The sequence below is a fragment of the Dermacentor albipictus genome, chromosome 1, assembly GCF_038994185.2.
Source record: "Dermacentor albipictus isolate Rhodes 1998 colony chromosome 1, USDA_Dalb.pri_finalv2, whole genome shotgun sequence".
In the NCBI taxonomy this organism is placed as follows: Eukaryota; Metazoa; Arthropoda; class Arachnida; order Ixodida; family Ixodidae; genus Dermacentor; species Dermacentor albipictus.
The window spans coordinates 65,996,696-66,018,703 of record NC_091821.1 but is presented as its reverse complement, the minus strand read 5'-3'; the positions used below and the strand labels follow the sequence as shown (position 1 = coordinate 66,018,703).

Genomic DNA, 22,008 nt, shown 5'->3' with positions numbered 1-22,008 from the left:
GCAGTCGTAAATTTGACGTCCTTCCTCAAGCGTCGGTGGTAAAAAATGGGCCTCGACGTTTTCGATTGCCTTAAAACCGGAATTTAAAGCGTCCGAAATGCTTCAAACGAGCGCCGCAAAAGCATGCCTCCGCAGCAGCGGCCGCCTCAGTGTTTCGCGCAACTGACACGGTGGCGCTGACGGCTGAGCCGATCGCCGCGCCGCCTGACCATTGCAGGGAGCCCATAGAGCGAAGTAACACGGACGGGATATAGATTTCCTACTTCTCATTCGCTAAAAGATTAGCATTTGCCCTTGCTTTTTAGCAGCCCTCTCGCTACAGCCGGGGCTGCTCATGCGTAAATTTAAGCAGTATCTTGCATTTGTGATTAAAAGATGGCAAAGTAAATGCCGCGTTAAAACATTTCATTTATCTCCCTGTCTCTCGAGGAGATATGCAAAGCAAAATCACTATAAAGCATTGACGCTCAGAAAGATGTAACTTACAAATTCACTCTTTCAAGTTTACCTAATAGCAGAGGCGAAAAAGAAAACAAGCGTATATTCAAGAAAAGTTTGATAAAATTTATTAGTACTATACGAATACAGTAATTATATATAAAAGAACGCGACATGCGGTAGGGTTGGCACGAGCAATAAAAATTGCACGTCAAAAACAAGGATAAAACATTTTGATGGAACACAATGTCGTAACATTCGCCAAACACAAAGCCCCACGTCACAGCGGCATGATATGGAGACGAAAGAAGAAAGGGTTCACATGAAGAACAAGAAATACTCCATATAATGTAAGCTCCACGTGCAGAAGAACGAACAACATCAACGACCAATTATTAAGCTCTTTTCATTATAAAAAAACAAATTCCGGCAACGTTGCTAGCGTGCGAAATTTGCCACGGCAAGCCTGTCACGTCGCATGATAGAAGAAAAAACCGCAACTCGCGACGCGGGATGCCGGCACGTGCTTTTGGGCGGTTTTACACGTTCGTGTCTGGCCGCATCGATGTCAGCGGAAAACGCTAAGGCCTTTCTTCATTCGTCGGAAGCCAAGGTACACGGGTCCATCACTTGAGGTCGGGCGTGGAGGCGCCCAGATACGACTGCAGGTCCCTGACGGTGGAGCGGAACAGCTTGGCCTTGGCCGTGGGCAGGCCGAGCCGCCGGTACGCCTCGTAGCGGTGGCAGCCGCCGAACGAGTAGTAGTAGTCACCGCCCTGGCGGCCTGTGATCCAGAGCACGTCGATGGGCGGCACCGAGTCCCGCTGGGCCGGATCCTGCGGGTGGCGAGAAGACAGAGCGAGTGATTGCCAGTTGCATAGCGGTTGCACGTATAGCAGCGAACGGTGTAATAGGGGCGAGGAGACGACCTCTTCAACAAGAGTCACTTATTTGCAGCAATCTCTCGAATTATAATGAAATACACGATCACCCAAATCTCCCCACCATGCGCACACGCGCACGTATAGAGAGGCAGAGAACACGGAGAGAGAAACATGAGTCGGAAAGCTCCTTAAGTTTTTATTGCGTTACTACTCAAGAAGAAAAGCCTCATGGGCTGTTGCATACTGTGATGGCCTCGGGGAGGTACGGATCATTGAATGCGTATATATATATGCTGAAAAGCCTATGTCTGTGTCTGTGTATCTGTTTCTTTCTAGGTCCTCGTCCAGTCGCACTCATACACTCTACCATGGATTCTAACCAACTAGCCCGCTAACGTGTTTTAACCAACGTATAGGCTGAGCAGTTAATCGTTTAATGTTGAGCGAGTTAAAAGGCGACCAGAATTCCGTACAGGAGTAAGTTCAAGTAAGCCAGGCATGTAGGCGAGGAAGGTTGCAATGCAAAATATAAAACAAGGAGAACCGTGGTTTTTCTTTTATCTCTTTGTCTAACAGCAGAACTCACCGAGCGGATTTAGTACAAGAAGCACTAAGACGTTTGCCATATTTCGAAGCAATAGGCAGGGATGCTTTATCCTGGATTGTTTTAAGTGTACTGATGAATTATTCGTGATAGAGACACCAAATAGAGAATGCGTACTCAAGTTTGCTTGGTACTAAGATTTTGTAGGCTACCTTCCGGGCTTTGGCGGCGACAGCTATGCAGTTCACTCTAAAAAAAGTTTACACCCTTTGGGTTGTATTTTGTCCCCAAACAATAATCGTCATTTGTCTTGCCAGCATTTCCTTTCTTTAACGCTGCGAGCCCGGTACTTCCTAATCACGGACGGCTTGCGCGTTATCAGCTTGACACAGCATTCTCGACAGGAAAGTAGCGAGCACCGAGGTTTCCAGAAAGGAAATGCGGGCAAGACAGATGACAACTATTTTTGGGGAGGCAAGATACAACCCAAACGGTGTAAACTTTTTTTAGAGCGTTCTCTTACGTACCATCTTGAGGCATCGGCTGAAAGCTTCCATTTATGCTAGAACAAGAGAGAACGAATTGGTAAGGTTCTACTGATGATGTATGTTCATTGAGTCTGAAATGAACACTGCAGATGATGTTAGTTCGCTGGCGAGGAACGACCATTAATTTGCACATCGAAATGTTGGGCTCTATCGATAAGCGCGAATACCAGGCTCCGATGACGATCAGGTCACGTTCCAACATTGTCGGGTCCCTACCGTTTGATATTCCACGGTAAACTTTGCAATCGCCTGTGAAGAGATCAAGAGATGTCATTCTCGATAGCAGATCATTTATAAGAATATGGAGAACAAGCGGGCTGATAAGCGATCATTGAGTAACATGCCAGAGTAATTTAGTCGTTGAAGGCTGTTGGTTCTCGACAACGGTAAACAGAGAAAGAAACGTAAAAAAAAAAAACGCAGAAACTCCTCTGGGAGTTGTCAAATATGCGTAAGCATTGCGCCACTTCATCACCACGCAGCCCGGTGCCATTACCAATGTTATGAGACTTGATCCGACCAGTAGAAACGACAGCGCTGCGGCGACACGAACCGCTGATGATTGATGATGATGACGCGAATTGATGACGCAAACTACTGCAGGTGGCAGCGCCAAATGCGCTGATGACGTTTCGATCATTATAAGCCGTTATCGCACTTTAGCGTCTTATCCATCCGCGTCAAACCATTATGAACCTGGACAAAACGCACTCCGCGGCGGCGCTGCGTCTGGCGCGACCGCGAAGGTCGTAATCTGAAAGCGATCTGCGATGGTGACAGAGAGCGCCGACTGCTGACAGCCTCGCGTGCTCCAAGTTCGCGCCCTGTAGCTCGCGTTGAAGCGAGATGCAGCACGAAGGTGAATTCGCTCGCTGCTGGGGGCGCTATCTTGAAAGCGATGATCTTACGGGACGGACGGACGGACGGTTTTTATTGCTGGGTAAGCATAGAAATGCTTACCCATTTAAAAAAAGTAAAGCACGATAACATTAGTGAGTTGACGATGAAAGGGTCGACCAAGTTTAGTCCTTTGCATGCTATGTGCTATGATTGACGATAATTAGCAGCGATGTTGGCGGCGAATGTGTTATGTCTTGAGCGTTTAGTCCAAAACGAGAGTGGTGAGCGGATGTTAAATGCTACCTTGCGTGCACCACTGCTGTTTGTCTGCTTAGCCCACAGAACACATGCAGGGAGACGTGCCTGCTTGGGGCGTTGTTGTGCGTCATTGTTCATAATCTCTACGAGGGTTGAGCATTACCATTGCCTCACATGGCACATCGCATCGTGGCAGAAGCGCTAAGCTTTAACTTAACTATGGGGCTGTACGCAATTCAAATTATTATAATTGTATGCATATACATTGTATACGTATACATTCGCGGACTCTACAACGTTTCGTTGCACAGCGAAGACGCGCCTGTTCCGCGTGACGCTTCTTTACTGCCTTGGTGTCCTCGACGCTGAGTGCACGCTTTGGAGACATCTTACTGGCGCGTGCTTACGTGCTCCTTCTGCATGTGTGTCCAGCATGCTGTTGAAACGCCAGCTCCAAGCGCTCTCTTATATGGACGATTGTAACGTTTACCCTATGACAGCGCAGCACACGACCTCCACAGCACAGCACGCGCATTTTTGCCGCATAGGAAAGCAAGCACAGCACGTGCCATACGCACAAACTTTGAAACGCTGCCGCGGCGGTGCCGGCCGGGATGCGCGGAGGCGAGCGCCATCAAGTGGTGTTGCGAGTGTGACAAAAAAGATCGGCAGGCTGAAAAGCCCCGTTGCCATCGCGTGGTTCGTACCCAGTTCGCTCTCTGGTTGCGCCCTACCTGCTGGTGCTGCGTTTGTCGCTGCTGCTCTACGACCCGAATAAACCCCGTGCTGCTCGGTACAACAGGAAATCTGGAACATCGCAATCGGACACTGCAGCCGGTCTTCATTATGCCGGAAGAAGGACCACCACAACCACAACTCGCTGCCCCGGTGACTACCGTGGTCTGCCCCGGCCCTTTGCGTCAACGCGCTCCACCCATCTTCAGCGGTACCGAAGACCATGACGTAGAAGACTGGCTCGCTGACTACGACCAGGTGAGCATCCACAACCACTGGGACGACACCAAAAAACTGAATTACGTGTCGTTTTATTGGAGCGGTGTCGCCAGCATGTGGCACTGCAACCACGAAGGTGATGTCACGACGTGGACGGCCTTCAAAACTAACGTGACAGAGGTATTCGGGCACCCCGCCGTTCGCAAGCTTCGCGCCGAGCAACGTTTGCGTGGCCGCAACAGTGCGGGGAGACATTTACCAGCTATATAGAAGATGTCGACCTCTGTAACCGCGTTGACGTCGCAATGGCTGATGCCGAGAAGATCCGCCATATCTTAAAAGGCATTGAAGACGACGCCTTCCAGATGCTGTTGGCGAAAAATCCGGCGACAGTCTCTGAACTCGTCAGTTTCTGTCAAAGCTTCGACGAACTACGCAAACAACGCATAGCCACCCGCCAATCTCCTCCTCAGGCCACTTCAATGTCGAGCTTGGCTGTTGCCCCGGATAACACTTCGCTGCTGCTCGTCAGCTTTCTCCGATTCCACTTACACACGGTCAGTCGAGTTCTCCGTTGGCGCCCACTCTCCGATATGACATCAAGGAGCAGGTAGCCGACCACATTTCGCCTTCTCTCTAACAGGCTCCGACTACCGCTCCCCTGACGTACGAAGTCGATACGAGGCCTAGCTGCACTACAGACCTACGGTGCCCTTCGCGCCACTTTGAGCCCGCCCGCACGAGGGACCCAGAGGAGCGCGCGAGCAAGACTACAGCAGTAGCGCTAGGAAAGTCAGGAGAAGAGGCAAAGAAAGCTTCGCTTTAAAATCAGTGAAGATGATGTCATTCTGAAAACAGGAAGACGGGACACACGCGCTGTGATTCATCAGAGTGCCTGCTCCCTAGTAAGCTTATACGTGTGAAGGAAGTCTTTCCAGTGGCTCTGGGCCTGCGGCAGCCCCATATACCTCCCTTCCATCCTGGGGTACAGCGTCTGAAGGCCCTGTGAGCTGCCCCAAAAAAGCTGTACGACGAAATGCACAGACGTTAATTTCCATATACTAAACGCGCTTCGAGACGACCACATCGAGCATCGAGTGTTGTTGCAATTGAATTTTTTCTCTGATCAAAATCAGATGCGACGTGTTTGTACCATATGTTCGTGTATATAAGCTAACGTAACTTGTCAGCAAAAATATACGGACCTCAAGATCGCTGAATAAAAAAAAAAAAACTAATTTCTTCGCAATTCAGACGCACAAACTGAAATTGATGAGTGCGCTGGAAAGTTCGCAATGCATTGTAGCGACTGCCGTCGTCAATTTCAAGTTATATTATTAGGCGGATAGAAAAAACTGCTTTATCGTGGAATGCCTGGCCCGTATACTCTGGCTCAAGGGGAGTACCTTGTGCTTGACGTGGGATGCTCGGCGGCCACACACCTCCTACATAACTGTATTCAGCTTCTATGAAGGTCGTATAGCAGAAAATGATAGCTAGACAGAGGAAAATGGGCAGCAAAAAAGTTATACATTCGCCTAGTTCGCTAAAGAGTGCTATATGCATATGAAAGCAGGTTCTCCGAAACCGCACTATCATACTGCTTGCTCAAGTCATTCTCAAGAGGCTTTGTAGTCTGGATTACAAAAACAAAGTTCGCTTGCAGGCAGGCAACGACCGAGCACGTGGCCTGCATGCACTATATAAAGAAAAGCAACTGAGGCTTCAGTATTTGAGGCACGCACGCCTCATTTGACGCCAGACACGGAGTGAGCGCAACGGCCCATCCCCGCCAGGTCTATTTGTCTGCGCTAACGGCCTTGGGAGCTTTTCAACTGAGATGGCTGTTTGATCGTGCTTACACGAGTCCACGGGAGTTTGTAGTCGTGAAGATAACAAAGCAGCGTGATGTATCGACAGCAATGTTTGCCCCTGGACCATTGGACACGCTCGAAAAATTCCAGACGTCGTTAGAAAGCTGGCAACTTTTTGAGGTTGCGCATTATATTTAAATACAATCCCTCATTTATTGTGGTAGTTCGTACATGAGAATAAGTGGCTCTTGGCTCGATCGGCAATGGCACATACGAACAGCTTCAGTAGCCGCAAGCAGAGGTTTAAGTAATTTATGTGTGTGTGTGTGTGTGTGTGTGTGTGTGTGTGTGTGTGTGCGTGTGCGTGTGCGTGTGTGTGTGTGTGTGTGTGTGTGTGTGTGTGTGTGTGTGTGTGTGTGTGTGTGTGTGTGTGTGTGTGTGCGCGCGCGCGCGCGCGCGCGTGTGACGTTTCGCGGTGCTTTTAGGCTCATCTGTTACACTTTAAAATAATTACACTCTGCTTTTACGAGCTAAAATCACGATATGCCTACGAGGCACGACGTAGTGGCAGACTCCGGATTAATTTGGACCACTTAGTGTTCTTTAACGTGTACCGAATGCACGGTACACGGACGTATTTTCATTTCACCCCCACCGAAATTCGGCGGCCGCGGCCGGGATCTGATCGGGCTTTGCAGCGCAACGCCATAGCCATTACGTCACCAGGGCGGGCAGGATTATCTGTTAAATACTGTGCTCGTCAAATTTCGTAAATATCCTAAAACCGCAAGCGCAAGCATGCGCGCACAAAACACCGTCTTTGTCGTTGTCGTACACCGGGTGTTTCAGCTAATACAGTCGGTAATACTTCAGTGCGGACATATTCGCATCAGTAGACACCAGAACTCACGCGGATCACTTGTGTAATTACGCCGATTAATTAAGGTATATGGCTTATAACTGTAGGGTACATATGACAATACGGAAATGTAAGCCATTTAGGGATCGAGGCAGATTTACGGCGAAAAGTATTGACATTCCACTCGCTATTTTCTCAGAATGCCCACCTTAAGCACCTAGGGACAAATACCCTTATACATATATCTTCTGTGTTGCAATAATACGACGTATATGATAGGCACATTGACTGAATCTACAGTTTTGTATTTCTTTTTATCACGCAACCTAAGCTTTCTTTCTTGTTTATGAAAAGTGCTAGTCATCGAAACTGTAAGGTGAATACTGCAGTACAGCGCCCAATACTGTACTTGTTCGTAAATAAGTCTTACGTTTCTCCGATAGGTCCAACCTGTGCCCAGCATTTTTGAAAAATCGAATAACAGAAGCACGGTATCCTGCGGTGAAGCACCTCATATATCGACACATCGAATAACGCTCAAAAATCAACAAACTGGGAACTAATGCGTTGCACGATCATTTTCGTTTATCTACGTCACCTCCCGATTGACCTTGGCTCGGCTCAACAAGACTAAGTGCAGACAATACGGTTCAAAACAGGGCACTCGAAATTCGTGCGCGCGATAGGGCATGCCCTTTTATCTTGAGCTAAAAATAACGACCAAACGCGCACGAGTACATCGACCTCCACGGCGTGTTGACAGAGGACACCGTGAGACCGTTAGCCAGAACGGGACGCCGTCAAATTTTCAGGACAAACAACGATATCCGGAAAGCGGTGCATAACTCCAGAAAGCTCGAGTTCGAACCGTACAGGGAAGTCAGTGTGGCTGACTATAGACAAAGGAGCGAGACCTACGAAAGGAGCGGATAAGGTTTCTTGCCGAACTGCAACAAATGCACCGGAAAAATACAAACGCATTGCCTTCCGGTGCGAAATGTGAAGTCGTTACTCCAGAATCTGAAAATACTTTCTTCGTCAGTATGTGTATCAAGACTAAGGTGTCTCGGATGTAAACTTCCCACTGAATACCAAAGGCCACTGAAGGAGAAACCCACGAAATAATCGCACAATCGCGCGCACCTATAGCGACAAATTTTCTCTGACAAAAATATCTTCTTTGAAGCGAAGAACATTGCCAATCAGTTCACGGATGCTTTTTTTTACGATATATAAAGACGTATAAATGCGCTACACTTAAAGACATACACGTAATTATAAAAAAGCTGAGAAAAATACTTCGAGCAATTCGCAGGTACACTTTCGCCTGCTGACACTTTCTGAAATCTATGCCTCCAGATACCTTGCGAGTTATATACCGGTCAGCGCGCTTCGGTGTTGACGTTATTCTCCCGCAAGTGCAAGGCAACCACTGTTGGCCATGTAATACAGCAAATTCTCGCTATAACGAGGTCACTGCAACACATTTTTTTTTAAATTTTAAGTTAAGCGGACTTTAAGTAAGGCGGGTGTATGCGGAGAAGGTAGAATATCTGCACTAAAATTTTTCTTTAACAAATTCGCTTAGGTGCCTTTTCTGTTTTCTTCTGTTGTATTTCTTTAACATTTTCTGTAGTTTCGCTGATATTTTCTGTTGACAACATTTCGCGTGCTTTAAAAAAATAGAGTTGACTTATTTATGGAAGTAAATTTTACTCGCCTTCTGACAGACATTCTCAGGCAGTACGAAGAGTCAAGTATAGCGATGCGGCTGCACGTAACAGAACATACTAAAACAGATGCATGGATAACCACACTACATAGAACATACAAGAAGCGACGAGACACCTGGCACTATGGGACACATACAAGGGCCAACTTTGCCTGTATCTATAGCCATGTTCTGAGCGACACGACTGGCCCCGCGAGCAGCTGTATCTTTTTGAGAAATTAAGGCCAATTCGCTGGCGCATATGAGATCTACATCTACCTAGACTTACGTTGCTGGTGACGCTGCACACAAATGTATTGGATCGTATAAACAACGATAAGGATAGCACACAAATGAAAGAAACGTATCTCGATCACAGTATTAATTAATGACAAAATTTTCAGTTCACCCTACAGGTATTAATTTTGCTAAAACAAAAAAAGATATTTCAACGTGAACAGAAAAAAAGTCATTTTTTTAAATGAAGGAATGTAGTTCGTGCTTCTAAAAAAATATCTGTAGCAAAAATTGAAATTTTATGCTTTTTCTTTGTTTTTTTTCACGTAAATTTTTACAACGTACGATGACGAAAGAGTCACTAATGGCTGACTGATGCTAGAGTTACTGCCAAGCGCGCCAGTATTTCCCCACGCCCTCTATGTAAAAAAAAAAAAAAAAGCGTAAGCCTACCAGAGACTGTATAGCACTTCTGTAGTGTTGGCGACCCTCATGCGTCTACGTTCACCGCCGGGCCGATACAACTTGCTGCGAAGTCGAATTCCTTGGCAATTTGCGATTTGTTTCGACCGAACTCATAGCAGTTGCGGGATCCAGGTAGCTTTCTAGTGGCAAGCAATTTTCGCGCGGACTTCGATGGCTGCGACCGGTCCACACGCGCATCATGGACGTGAACATGGCAATCTACGACATAGGCGGCACTTCGAGCTGCGAGGACTATATACGGTTTTGAATGATGGCATGTAGAGGCGGACGCTTGCCAGGCAAAACGTGACTGCCGCGACGCTCGGTTTCAAACTTCGCGGCGCTTTTCGTCGCGGGGCGTTTCCGTCTGACGTGAGACGAGGCTGCCTTTTCTGCGCTCTCGGTTTCCACAGTGCCTGGACTGAACGTTGAAATTCGTTGATCAATGACGAGTTCGATGACGAGCTCAAATACCTCGGGGAAACGTTTGCTCATAACATGAAATGGCAGAAACACACAGACCACATCCACTTGACGGCACTTAGAAAGCTAGCATATTTAAAACGAACGTTAAAGGACGCTGCTAAGGATTGAAAACTAACTGCATACAACACACTAATCAGGCCAATTTCGGAGCATGTGTCCATTGTCTGGTCTCCCTTCTCTTCTTGTGACGCTAACAAATTGGAATCTCTGCCAAAGAAAGCGATAATATTTATATATCCCAGATAAGTCCATCACTTTTTGTTACTGGGAAGTACCGGGCTCGCAGCGTTAAAGAAAGGAAATGCGGACAAGATAGATGACGTTTACTGTTGTGTGGCAAGATATAACCGAAAGGGTGTAATATTGTTTTAGAGTGCACACTCTTAAGCAAAATTACGCCCATTTGCCACATAACGATAATCGTCATCTGTCTTGTCCGCATTTCCTTCCTTTAACGCGGCGAGCCCGGTACTTTCCACTAACGAACGGCATGCGCGTTATCAGCATGACATAGCATTCCCGACAGGTAAGTAGCGGGCGCGACGTTTTCAAGAAAGCAGATGACGATTATTGTTGTGTGGCAAATATACACTCCAAAGGGAGTAAACGTTTCTTAGAGTGTAGTTGTGGAACAAATATACACCCCCAAGGGCGCAACTGTGATTACAGTTGCGCCCATTCATGTGTAAATTTGTCCCACAACAATAATTGCAGTTGCACCCTTTGGGGCGTATATTTTTCCCACAACAATAATTGTCATCTGCCTTGGAGCGCTGAGCGTTCAAGAAAAGAAACGCAAGCAAGGCAGATGACGATTATTGTCGTGGGACAAATATACATCCCAAAGGGTGCAACTGCAATTAAAACAGTTGCACATTTTGGGGTGTATATTTGTCCCACAACAATAACCATCTGCCTTGCTTGTGCTTCCTTTCTTGAAAACTCAGGGGTCGCTACTTTACTGCGAGAATGCTATGCCACGCTGATAACGCGCATGCCGTTCGTGACTTGGAAGTACCGGGCTCGCAGCGTTAAAGAAAGGAAACGCCGGCACGACAGGCGGCGGTTATAGTTGTGGGACAAGGTAAGCCCCAAAGGGTGCAAACTCTTTTGAGAGTGAGTGTTTATGACAGAAAAATGGTGACCGCACTTGACACCCCTCTGGGTGCAAATGATGCTAGAGACCAAAGTTGACAGTTGGAGCGAGTGGGCGCACCTTGAGCGTTTCCATCAGGCTGGTCACCTTGGCCTCGTCCAGGACAGGGGTGAGCGGCCTGATGAGGACGTTCATGGGAATGTCGTGCACCTCGGCAATGTGCGCCGAGTGGACGCTGTAGTCGGATGCCCTTCCGGTCGACATGTTCGCCGCCGCGCAGTGTTGCTGTGCCTGGTCGGAGCCGGGAGACGTGCAGCGCGCCCGACAGTTCGCCCAGCTGCGACTGGCGGCCTCGCCTCCGAGGAGCAGCAATCGAAGCAGGCCACCACACGTCAGTGCGCGCAGTGGCGGAGCTGCGACAGCGCCGCTTGGGATAAACATACCGGGACAGGTTTTCTCGCTTGTTGTCTTTTGCCTTATCGCAATCTGGGCCGCCGTGGCCGGGGTTCCCCGCACGAGGCGGCCTCGACGGCCAGCCAAACAGGGAAAAAAATGCCGCGCCTTCGTCCGCCAAGGCCCACACTTGCCGCGCACGTTGTTTATGCGTTCGCGGCGCCGCCTGCTGGTAATACGGAGTATCTCAATCTATTGTTTTGCACATGTGGCCACAGATGTCGCGGACCAGCGTCACATCGTTCGGTTACGTCAATAGAAGCGCGCGGAGTTTGACGTGTTGCGGTAGAGAAGAAAAGCTGCGGCAAGTGTTAATCCGTACTACTTCTCTTGCGCTGGTAGTCGTTCTCGACAAAATAATACTAATTCAAAAAAACATGCAAAAGAAACGTGCCTCATGGTTGCTGTGGAGGATTGACCAACCGCTTGCAATTGTTCTGCGCATCATGCTGTATAGAATGGGTCCAACTAGCGCCAGTCCTTTTGACGGGATACCACTGAAATTTTCTACTGAAATTTTATTCTGTTATGTGCCTCTGCGCAAAAGTGAACGACCAAACCTGCTTGGTCCTTATGCATTTTCGATCGTTTTAGTACACCAGTTTGCATTTTATTATTTCAGTCTAGTAGTGTAGGCACTACATGGCGTACGTAGGATGGTGACCACACGCGCTAATGGATATATGCGAGAAAGTGAGCGGGGTAGTGGGTCTCAACCTTGCGCACGACTGTATATCTTATGTTCTAGCTTGTATAAGTCTTCATTAGATAGACCTGTTTGTTTTATTCATAAGTTCTTTTAGTTCAGACAGTCGTTAAACATTGCATGTGACGATATAGTGTTCCGCCCTTTCAGATGGATTTCTGTAAAGGTGATAACTACCTTCACGATATAAAACACAATGCACAGGTAGTCAATAAGAAATATTCGCTCATTAACTTCTTAATTATTCACTTTAGGACAAGTGTTGAAATCGCGAGATAGAATCCGACCATTGGTGAAGTCATCGCTGCTTGGAAGGAATCCGAAGTCTAGCATTACTTTCGAGATATCTGCTCACAAAATCTGCTATGAAGTGCACTGACACTGCAGCTAAACGCTGAAAGATGGGCAGCTTACGAACGCGCGGCATATAACTACATAACAGCGCTTAAACAAGTTAACGATAACTTCTTAAAGAACACGTTGCCATCCATGCTAACTACTGATACGAAAACGTTCTGGCGCACTATTAACCCAAAACATGACGACGCCATAACCCTTGTTGATAGCACCGCGATACCGCTATTCTCCCTGTCGATCGTGCATCTGTATCAAATGACGTTTTTACGCGTAATTTTTCTAAACACGCTTATGTAACACGCCTAACTACACTATCTTACGACTACGCCGCAATGCACCCTTTAATAATCGAACCAGTTAGCATAGAAAAAAATAATCGCATCATTGAAACTCTCATCCGCTCCTGGCTGTGACTTAATTAACGCAAAGTTTCTAAAAAACACTAGCACATATTGTTCCATTATTCTTGCAAAGATTTTGCAGCAATCACTTGACAAAGGTTCACTGCCTGCTGATTGGAAGGTGGGGAAGGTGATTCCACTCTACAAAACAGGTACTAAAAATTCCCCACTGAACTATCGGCCTATTTCCTTAACCAGTATACCATGCAAAATTATCGAGCATATTCTGTTTTCTCATATTGCCAACTTCTTAGAAGAAAACTCATTTTTTTCTGAGTTTCAACACGGCTTCCGCAAAACATATTCATGTGACACCCAACTAGTATCATTCACGCATAAACTGAACCTATTGCTTGACCACTCTTCAGTTGCTTATCTAATTTTTTTGGACTTCGCAAAAGCGTTCGATAAAGTGTCCCGCAGCTTATTAATCTACAAACTGCAACAACTAAACCTTGATCCTAAAATTTTGTACTGGCTTGAGGTTTTCCTCACTAACCGTTTACAGTTTTTTTCAGCTAACGAAGTAACCTATAATCTGAGTCCTGTTTATTCAGGTGTACCACATGGCTCCGTGCTTGGACCCCTCCTATTTCTCATATATATTAACGACTTACCTTCCTGTGTTTCATCTCAAATTCACCTATTTGCTGACGAGTGCGTAACTTACACCGACATAACTCGCGACGAGGATGTAACTAGGGTTCAAGCTGACCTTAACGCCGTTTCTGCATGCTGCAATTCATGGTTAATGGAACTAAATGTTAACAAGTGTAAATTCATGCATGTATCTCGAACTACCAGTGAACCACCTGTGTACTCCCTCAATAACGCTCCATTAGAATTGGTAACAACTTACAAGTACCTTGGCCTTCACATCACCTCTGATTTTACTTGGAATACCCACATCACCCATATAATAAGTAACGCTAACCGAATGCTAGGTTACTTACGACGCAACTTTTCCAAAGAACCTTCTTCCTTAAAATTAATCCTCTATAAAACTCTAATACGACCTAAACTTGAGTATGCTGCTTCAATCTGGGATCCAGGTCAAATAAATCTAACGCACTCACTGGAAATGGTTCAGAATAACTCTACTCGTTTCATTCTTTCTAACTATTATAGAACCGCGAGTATCAGTGCCATGAAATCTAGCCTTAACTTACCGTACCGGTCATCACGTCGAAAAATATGACATTTGTGCCTTTTTCATAAATTATTTCATCAACCGCTGCTACGCAACGAACTTATTTCTCCGCCTCCGTATGTATCGCCCAGACTAGATCACATTCATAAGGTCGGCATTTCATTATGCAGATCCAACGCTTTTTTGCAGTCATTTGTACCACGCACTTCCAATGAGTGGAATCATCTTCCCGCTTCGATGGCCTCTATCGCAGATCACCAATTATTCAAGAAAGCCATAGCTAGCACTGTATAACCAGGAACCTTTTTCTTCACATTGTTCAACCTGTACTCACAAACACCATAGCTAACATTGTATATCTAGGTGCCATTTGTTAAATAGTTTTGTATATATATATATATATATATATATATATATATATATATATATATATATATATATATATATATATATATATATATATATATATATAATTTTCTGCACTAGTAACTCCTGTTTGTTAAATTTACCCGTTTTGCTTGTAACCACTCCCCTCTATAATGCCGTAATGGCCCTGAGGGTATGATAAATAAATAAATAAATAAATAAATAAATAAATAAATAAATAAATAAATAAATAAATAAATAAATAAATAAAATATCGGACCGAACTGCAAGAAGTCGACTTTTGAGAAACTGTTTATTGTGACGCCAATGTATTTCACTGCACAATTTAATGACTGGTATCTTGATAGTGGGGCTAGTCATGATTTTTGCTAAGCAGACTTGACTTCAATGCTTTATAGGGCTTCAATTTCGCAAGTTCAACGCGCGTTCTGAAGTGAACAATTAAAGAGTTAATTAGCGGAAGTTTATTAACCTGGGAATCGACACATTTCCATTTATCGTACAAGTTATGCCCGGCTTTTCAATCGCGCTGTGAAACCAGGTGATTTCAAGAAAGCAAAAATATCTTAGAAATGCAGACTCCTTTCCCGTGGAGGGGGATGTCCTGTACTTCAATAACGTTACAATAGACTATTTATTCGCAATATTAATAAGCAAAATATGCAATTACCTAAGTTTTCGGCTTAATTCTTGCAGCATCTCTTTCAGGCAAGATGACGTGTTAGGATAAGACATGTAAAAGGGGAAAAAAACGAACACATAGAACGCGCACGCTAGTTGCTCAGTACGCATCTGCTTGGTTGTACCTGACGTGAAACTTCCCGTGTTATTTCTATAATGACCTAAAATTCGAAATGCTGTCTACAAGATAGAACCGGGGAAAAAAATCGCACTCTTTTAACCAAGGAGCTAAGAAATGATCGTTCGACTGTAACTTATGAATTCAACTTTATTTTTCATATTGTATGGCGTAGAAGACGTGAAAACGGGCTCGTCAGTTGCTGCAACTTGCATTTACATTGGCAGCTCCAACTCAAAATAATGCATGCACAAAGAATGAAACGATATGGACGGGACAAGCGCTTTTATACCATCCATTTTATTTGTCTGTGTTGTTTTTAGTTCGCAATGGCAATATGAACTCACAGTGCAGCAGAATAGCTTTCCTTCGTTTCCTCTTTCACCCGACTCCATTCCTGTGAGTAGGCAGGACAAAACAGATCCAAATGAAACCAGTTGTTCATTTTCTAAGGGTTGTGAGTGTGTGAGGGTTGTGTTTCTAAGGGTTGTGAGGGTTGTGTTTCTAAGGGTTGTGAGGGTTGTAAGGGTTGTGAGTGTGAGAGTGGGTTCTCGGTAAATTTGGGAATTTTCAGTGAATCAGCCGACGGTGGCAAAAACCAGTTGATTTACTGAAAGACCAATAGACCGCGCATCACTGTCTCTTTAGTCCCGGGGCAAGAAGAAAGAGAATTGCAATGGGCATTCCTGCCGATCCCCACAGTGGGTGTACGTTTTGGAGTCAATGAGGTCGTTATGAACATCGTAATCAACAGTCCCCCATAGTGGGTGGCCGCCAGTTGTCAGAAGGACGACAACGTTAGTTGCAACCGAGTTTCGTCAGACCTACACTTGCATCGACCCAACTTGACGACGTGAAGAGCAGGCGTGAGCGGAGGTAGGTAGATGTAGATAGCGGAGGCCAGCGCTATATACTCGTGCCAGAGCTGGGAAGTCACTGTCAGTAGTGTATTTTCATGAGCCGTCTCAATTATTAGTCTAAATACAGTGACACGTTAGGAATGCGGGAGAACGTTCTGCCATCGTGAGTTTATTGTGGTTTGCAGACGGCGCCAGAGAGCATGGGCAAACAGGCACACATCAAGACGATCCCAAGGCGCCTCTCATTCAGAGCCTTGCGGTCGTCTCCCTGCTTGTCCTTCGTGCTCATTGGCTCCACCTGCAAAGTAGATCTGGGAAACGCATGTATGCTTCCTTTTGGGCTTCGTACTACAGTAGGATCAATTGTTCCCCTTTCAAGTGAGCTTCCTAATTGGCGGGATGCTCGAGCGGCCGATGCTCGTGCCAGTTCTATAGCGATATAGGGTATAAAGGAACGATAACAGCGGTGATGGCCAACCATGGGCTATACTTACATAAGAAAAGTCTGGTATACGTGCGTCTCAATATAAAAGAAAATTTCTCACCTAGCAGACTAACACCAAACTCGACAGGGCCCAAGCGGTAGACTGGAGGCAGTTACAAAGACCTTTCCCAACCCCGTCCATCTCAGGAGGATATATCCGGACATCTACTCAGACGATAACTGCAAACTATGTGGCAGGGCTCACGCATCTCTTAGACACATTCTCTGGGAATGGGAGGTTATATGGAGAGAAAATGCAGTTTCCCCAGATGAAGCTGCGGCGCGATGGACGGCCGCGTTGCGCAGCTCAAACCTCGAAAATCAACTATGGGCCATCCAGCAAGCCCGTGAGGCGGCGAGGAGATAGGATCTCCGGACCTCCTCGAGGGCGGCCTAGGCCCAGGCCACGAATTTGCCGGATTATCAATAAAGTTGTTACCACCTCCACCACCTAGCAGAATGTGTTGCTTGGCCAATTTGCACATATTGGAGAGGTAAAAATCCGAAAGCTGTCGTGTCTGTAGGTTGTGTGTAAGTCGTTGTTTAGGATTTTCCACGTATTTTAGCTTGAGAAATTCAATCAGTTCAGTGAATTCCTTGCATTACATGAACGGCCTGAGTATGTGTGGTTCGAAAATCTTTTTGTCGATGTGGCGTCTCACGCCGGGAGCGGGACGCTGGACGCCGCCGCTGGATGTTATTTGACACGGGTTCCTTAACGCTGTCGCGTTAAAACGGGCACAAATTAGCGGCTGCGAGTCTTACAACTGATACCTTATTGGAAAACATCCCATGAGTTCTTACACCCCACACTGTAAGGCATGAGCATCAAGAAGATTAACAGACATGAAATGGATCGATGATAGGTGTCAATATAGTTGTGTTCACGTTCTTTTTTTAGATGCTGAACTGATGTGTTAGTAATAATACTCGGGTCCCCATTCTGATTAACACGGCATAGGAGCTCGTGGTCGGAAAACGCTTTTACCCTTTTCGTATATTCTGATCCAATTGAACAGCGGCGCGCACTATCACTCCTCGCATGGCGCAGGCATGTGAACAAACGTCTTGTTTCTCAAGGACGGGCCATCCTCCCTGGCCACATGTGATTAGCACACTCTCTTGTCCCCACGATATAATTTTCCCGCAAGCTAGGGAAATCGCATGCATGACAACCACTGCCCAGGGATCGAAAGACTTGTGATGCTTCTGCTCGCAGGCAGTCAACTTTAGGTGCGTCGTAATACGCTTACATTGAACGATGAAGTTTGCAGGGGTCTCCCACCTCCCACCAAAGAAAGAAAGAAGAAAAAAGGATACGACGTGGCCATCGTTGGGATGCCCCCACCCCCTCTCTTTATTTTTTTAGGATATTGGAGCTGAGGGGGGCGGGGGAGGGAGGAGGAGCTTTATGAATATACAGTGCGACTTCTGGCTTGTTGTAGAGTGTCTGCTGCTCCGACTTTTGCGCTTACTGCACTTGACCTTCGGCTAAACGCTTCTGCAAGATCTACGAAAATTGGGACTGAGTAAAATGTTGCAGGTGGCTTGGCAGTCTATAGGTGTCGAAAATCTCTTATATCTAGGGTTGCCAAACTTCCCAAATTTGACGGGTTAGTCCCGACTTTTGAATAAAATGCCCAACTTGATTTAGCTCCTGAAATATCCTGTCTTTTGCTTTTTTTTCCTACCACACAGCAATCGATGAAGCATAATTCCTTTTTATAATGCCCGACAGCTAACTCGGTTGCACACTGTCTTCTGTTGCGTTGTCATAAACATATAGGCGGTTTTGTTTTTGCCATGTTTCTAGTTCTGTTGTAGGCCGTAACCCTTCGTAGTACCCATATCCGTACTGGCTCCTGTGTTAGCCAGGCAATTACTACACGTTTCTTGATGTACATCGCGACATGGTAGGACTAAAAAAAAATATTAGCAACACTGTTGCGCGTACAAGCTGGCGGCTTCTAACATTGACAGAGTCAGTAGCCGATAAAGTAACTGGAACTGGTTTCAGTGACTTTAGTCATAGCCAGCCCCTCGCATCGTCCTTACTTCGTGCACTCGAAAGTTGGTAACATTACTTATACCGCTTATAACGCCTGTCCGCGTCCTTTGTTCAGGGCAGACTTCATGCGGAGACTCAAAGATGCAATGGCCCCGCTAAATCTATTAAAGCCCTTAAGGGTTTTAAGAGAGTTGTCACATGCAGACATACCCGCGCGCGATGTGCTACATAGTGTAAGACTCCGAAAAAAGAAGAAGAAAGAAAGAAAACAGCTGACAGCGCATGTGTCCTGTCGGTATAATCATTTCATCCGCCGTCGGTGCGCTTCACCATATTGAACGTAATCCAACTGGTCCAGCTCAGAACCTTAATTTCTGCTACCTATAGGAGTGCTTTATTGGTCGGAATGGTGACACGTTTACTAGTGAGCTCAATCAAACTTTAAAAAAAAAGTGATATTGTTATGACCAATATGCACCATTGAACACTTTGTGCTTCGATCGTTATGGTTCGTTCTGCGCATGCCTTTGAGTCTGTAGTGTACATACGGGTGTCACATATTCCAATAAAATTCAATTGTATACGTCGAGCACCTGGCTCTGTGTCCGTTCTCATCTGCGTTAATTCGAGCTCGCTTTATATTCTCAGATCGTTGCCTCATTGGTCAGTGCTAGGGCTATCTGAAGCCACTGAAGGCAGTTAGGCTAGTTGGTACGTACTCGTAAGCCTGAACAAGATTTAGGAGCAAAAAGAAAAAAAAAGACACATATACACACACACACACAAAAGTGAGGTGGAACAGAAAGGAGAGAGAGTTAGCTTCAATTGCACCGTTTGCTGATGACATATCGCAAACTTTATACATTGCAGACGTCATCAACTCCTTTGTTGCATTTACGCATTCTTTAAACAGACATGCTGTCAATCAAAGAACTCATGTTCATTTTTGAACAATTTTCCCCAGACAACTCAACTTCACTTAAGGCTCAGTGCCGGTAAGGAGGTGATTGCGCGCTTGTACCATGTTTTTTGGATGCAAAACGCCTCGAATATTTGCTTATGCAGCCTATAGGTGGTTTCGCGCACGCGATACCAGGAGCCAGCCTGTGGCCCCAGAAAACGTCTGGTCACGTTTCTTGTCAGTCTACTACGCCGGAATAAAACGCGCTTTTCTTAAGTTGTTTCGATACACGGAAAGCCTCCTTGTACATTTTCAGACAAAATAAAGGCGCATAATGACTCAAAGGCCACGAAAGGCACCTGCAATATGCACGAGCGTACCAAAGAACCTGACATAATTGAATCGACGTAACGCTGAAGTAACTAAGGATTTAAGAGCAAGAAAGGGAGCCAAACGTGTTTCAGGATTGTTCTCAGTCTCGCAATTAAGGGCCACAATTTCACTCCCGTATTTGTGACTCTGGATGTGTCTAATTTTCTGACTTTCCGTTGTTCTGACTTCTCTTTACAGTATGCACGGCCTGTTCCGCACCACCGACTCACGCAGCACAAAACGCACTGTGTAGCGCCTCGTCATGGACCCCGAGGAAAGTCATGACGCAGGTGAGTTTTACGGGCGTACGGCGAGGTTTTCGCTTTGCCGTGATGAAGAAAGGGAGAAAAAGGAAAGAGCAATTCTTGCAATGGTGTGTTGTGGACACGTCGCTGTCGTGAACTACATTTAAAACTTAGCTTGAAAATTACTTCGCGCGGAAGTTTGCTTATCGAATGCATCTTCACCCTTAAATTTAACATCCTGGCATCGATTCGTCGCACTGTCGGGTCTTTCAAGATTCAAGATTCATTTATTTCTCCAAGAGAAAAAGGCCCGGGACAAAAATGCTGCCTTGAAGCAGCTTGACGGGGTCCGGGGCCCATTCACAAAATGGCAGCAGTGAAGGGAAAAAAGTACAATTTGACATACATCATGAATCAAGGAACCGTACACAATGCAGAATTACAATTAAACTTAATATAAGACAAAAGTAAAATTCAAATCTACAATGCACTGAGGAGCAAAAAAGAAAGCATAAAACAATGTGTAGCAGAAATGGAAGGTGTAAGACATAATTGCTGTTCAACACTACGATATAGTAAATGAAGTTCAAACACAATACATAGCAGTATTTTTCCTTTTATACCGTGGCAAAAAATATGAAAAGAATACCCTAATTGGGTTTGAGCCCACCACATGCTCAAAAAATTGCTGAACATTAGTTTTTTTGTTTAAGTTAATATTTTCTGTGTACCATTTGTTTATGTTAAGGGTGTTCGGAACCAGGAAATGCAACATTTGGGAGCCGTACTTTGTGCGAAGTCGGGGTAGATGCCATTTCTTTTTGCGTCTGGTGCTTGTATGAGTGTGCGTTTGTGTCACCGATGAGAGTTGGATTATGAACTTAGCCCGAGGTAAGCTCAAGTTATTCAAGATGTGAAGTATGGTAAATGACACTAGATGATGGATGGGAGATATTCTATGTTTAATAAACAATGGTCTGGTATGAGCTAGGAAATCTGAGCCAGAAACTATGCGGATAGCTTTTCTTTTTTTTTGCAGAAATAGTAGTAGGTTTAGATGCACGCGAGCCGCAGTTCCCCACACAAGATGACAGTAGCTCATTTGAGAATGAAATAATAAATGATATATTAATTTTTAACTTTCACGGGAAACAAGTCGCGACCTCGTAAAAGAGCTCTTACAGATTTTGATAAGTTTAACGAAAGATAACAGAAGTGATCAGGCCATTTAAGATGTTCGTCAAATATTACGCCAACAGATTTAAATTTACTTACGATTTCGATGGCGTAGTCTCCAATAAGCAGTGGGATTGATATCGTAGCATTCCGATTTATCGAACGAAAAATAACCGCCTTTGTTTTATTATAATTAATCTTTAAGCTGATTACAATATCCCTGATCCAATTGGTATAAAGCTTTTAACGCTAAAATTTATAGCTGATATTGCGTGCAAATCAGATTTGTGGATGTTGCAGAATTAAAGTTACCGATTACATTTTCCATAGTTACTCGAATATAGACCGTACGCTAGATAAAAGTCGATACCTTTACCGTAAGCTTGGCTCCTTAAACTCGCTAGTTGATGCCACAAACGGTATCACCATCGGAACTACCCGAGAAGTCGTCCTCGTCGGATGCTTCGCAGGCGTCCTCGGCATCCCATACGACGTCGTCTCCGGTCCGTCGTGTGCGTTGGATATGCAGCATTTATTAAAGTCAGTCTGGGTAATCTAAAAAAAAAAAAAAGGAC

General features: G+C 45.4%; 2 protein-coding genes across 3 annotated transcripts in view; one reads left to right on the top strand and one right to left on the bottom strand.

Annotated features, from left to right (window-relative positions):
- Positions 1–543: 543 nt before the first annotated feature.
- On the bottom strand, positions 544–11,732 carry LOC139047722 (sulfiredoxin-1-like). Its single transcript, XM_070521728.1, has 2 exons — positions 11,255–11,732; positions 544–1,274 (listed from the first exon to the last, which is right to left on the bottom strand). The coding sequence occupies exons 1-2, from the start codon at positions 11,573–11,575 to the stop codon at positions 1,065–1,067; spliced, it is 531 nt and encodes a 176-aa protein (XP_070377829.1). The 5' UTR covers positions 11,576–11,732; the 3' UTR covers positions 544–1,064.
- Positions 11,733–16,156: 4,424 nt separating this feature from the next.
- The window catches only part of LOC139055155 (uncharacterized), a 56,213-nt gene continuing 50,361 nt past the window's right edge, over positions 16,157–22,008 (top strand). For both annotated transcript variants that reach the window (XM_070532729.1, XM_070532728.1), the window contains exons 1-2: positions 16,157–16,263; positions 20,211–20,302. In XM_070532729.1, coding sequence (XP_070388830.1) covers positions 20,275–20,302 — 28 coding nt within the window. In that variant the 5' untranslated portion in view covers positions 16,157–16,263; positions 20,211–20,274. The remainder of the gene's footprint in view (positions 16,264–20,210; positions 20,303–22,008) is intronic.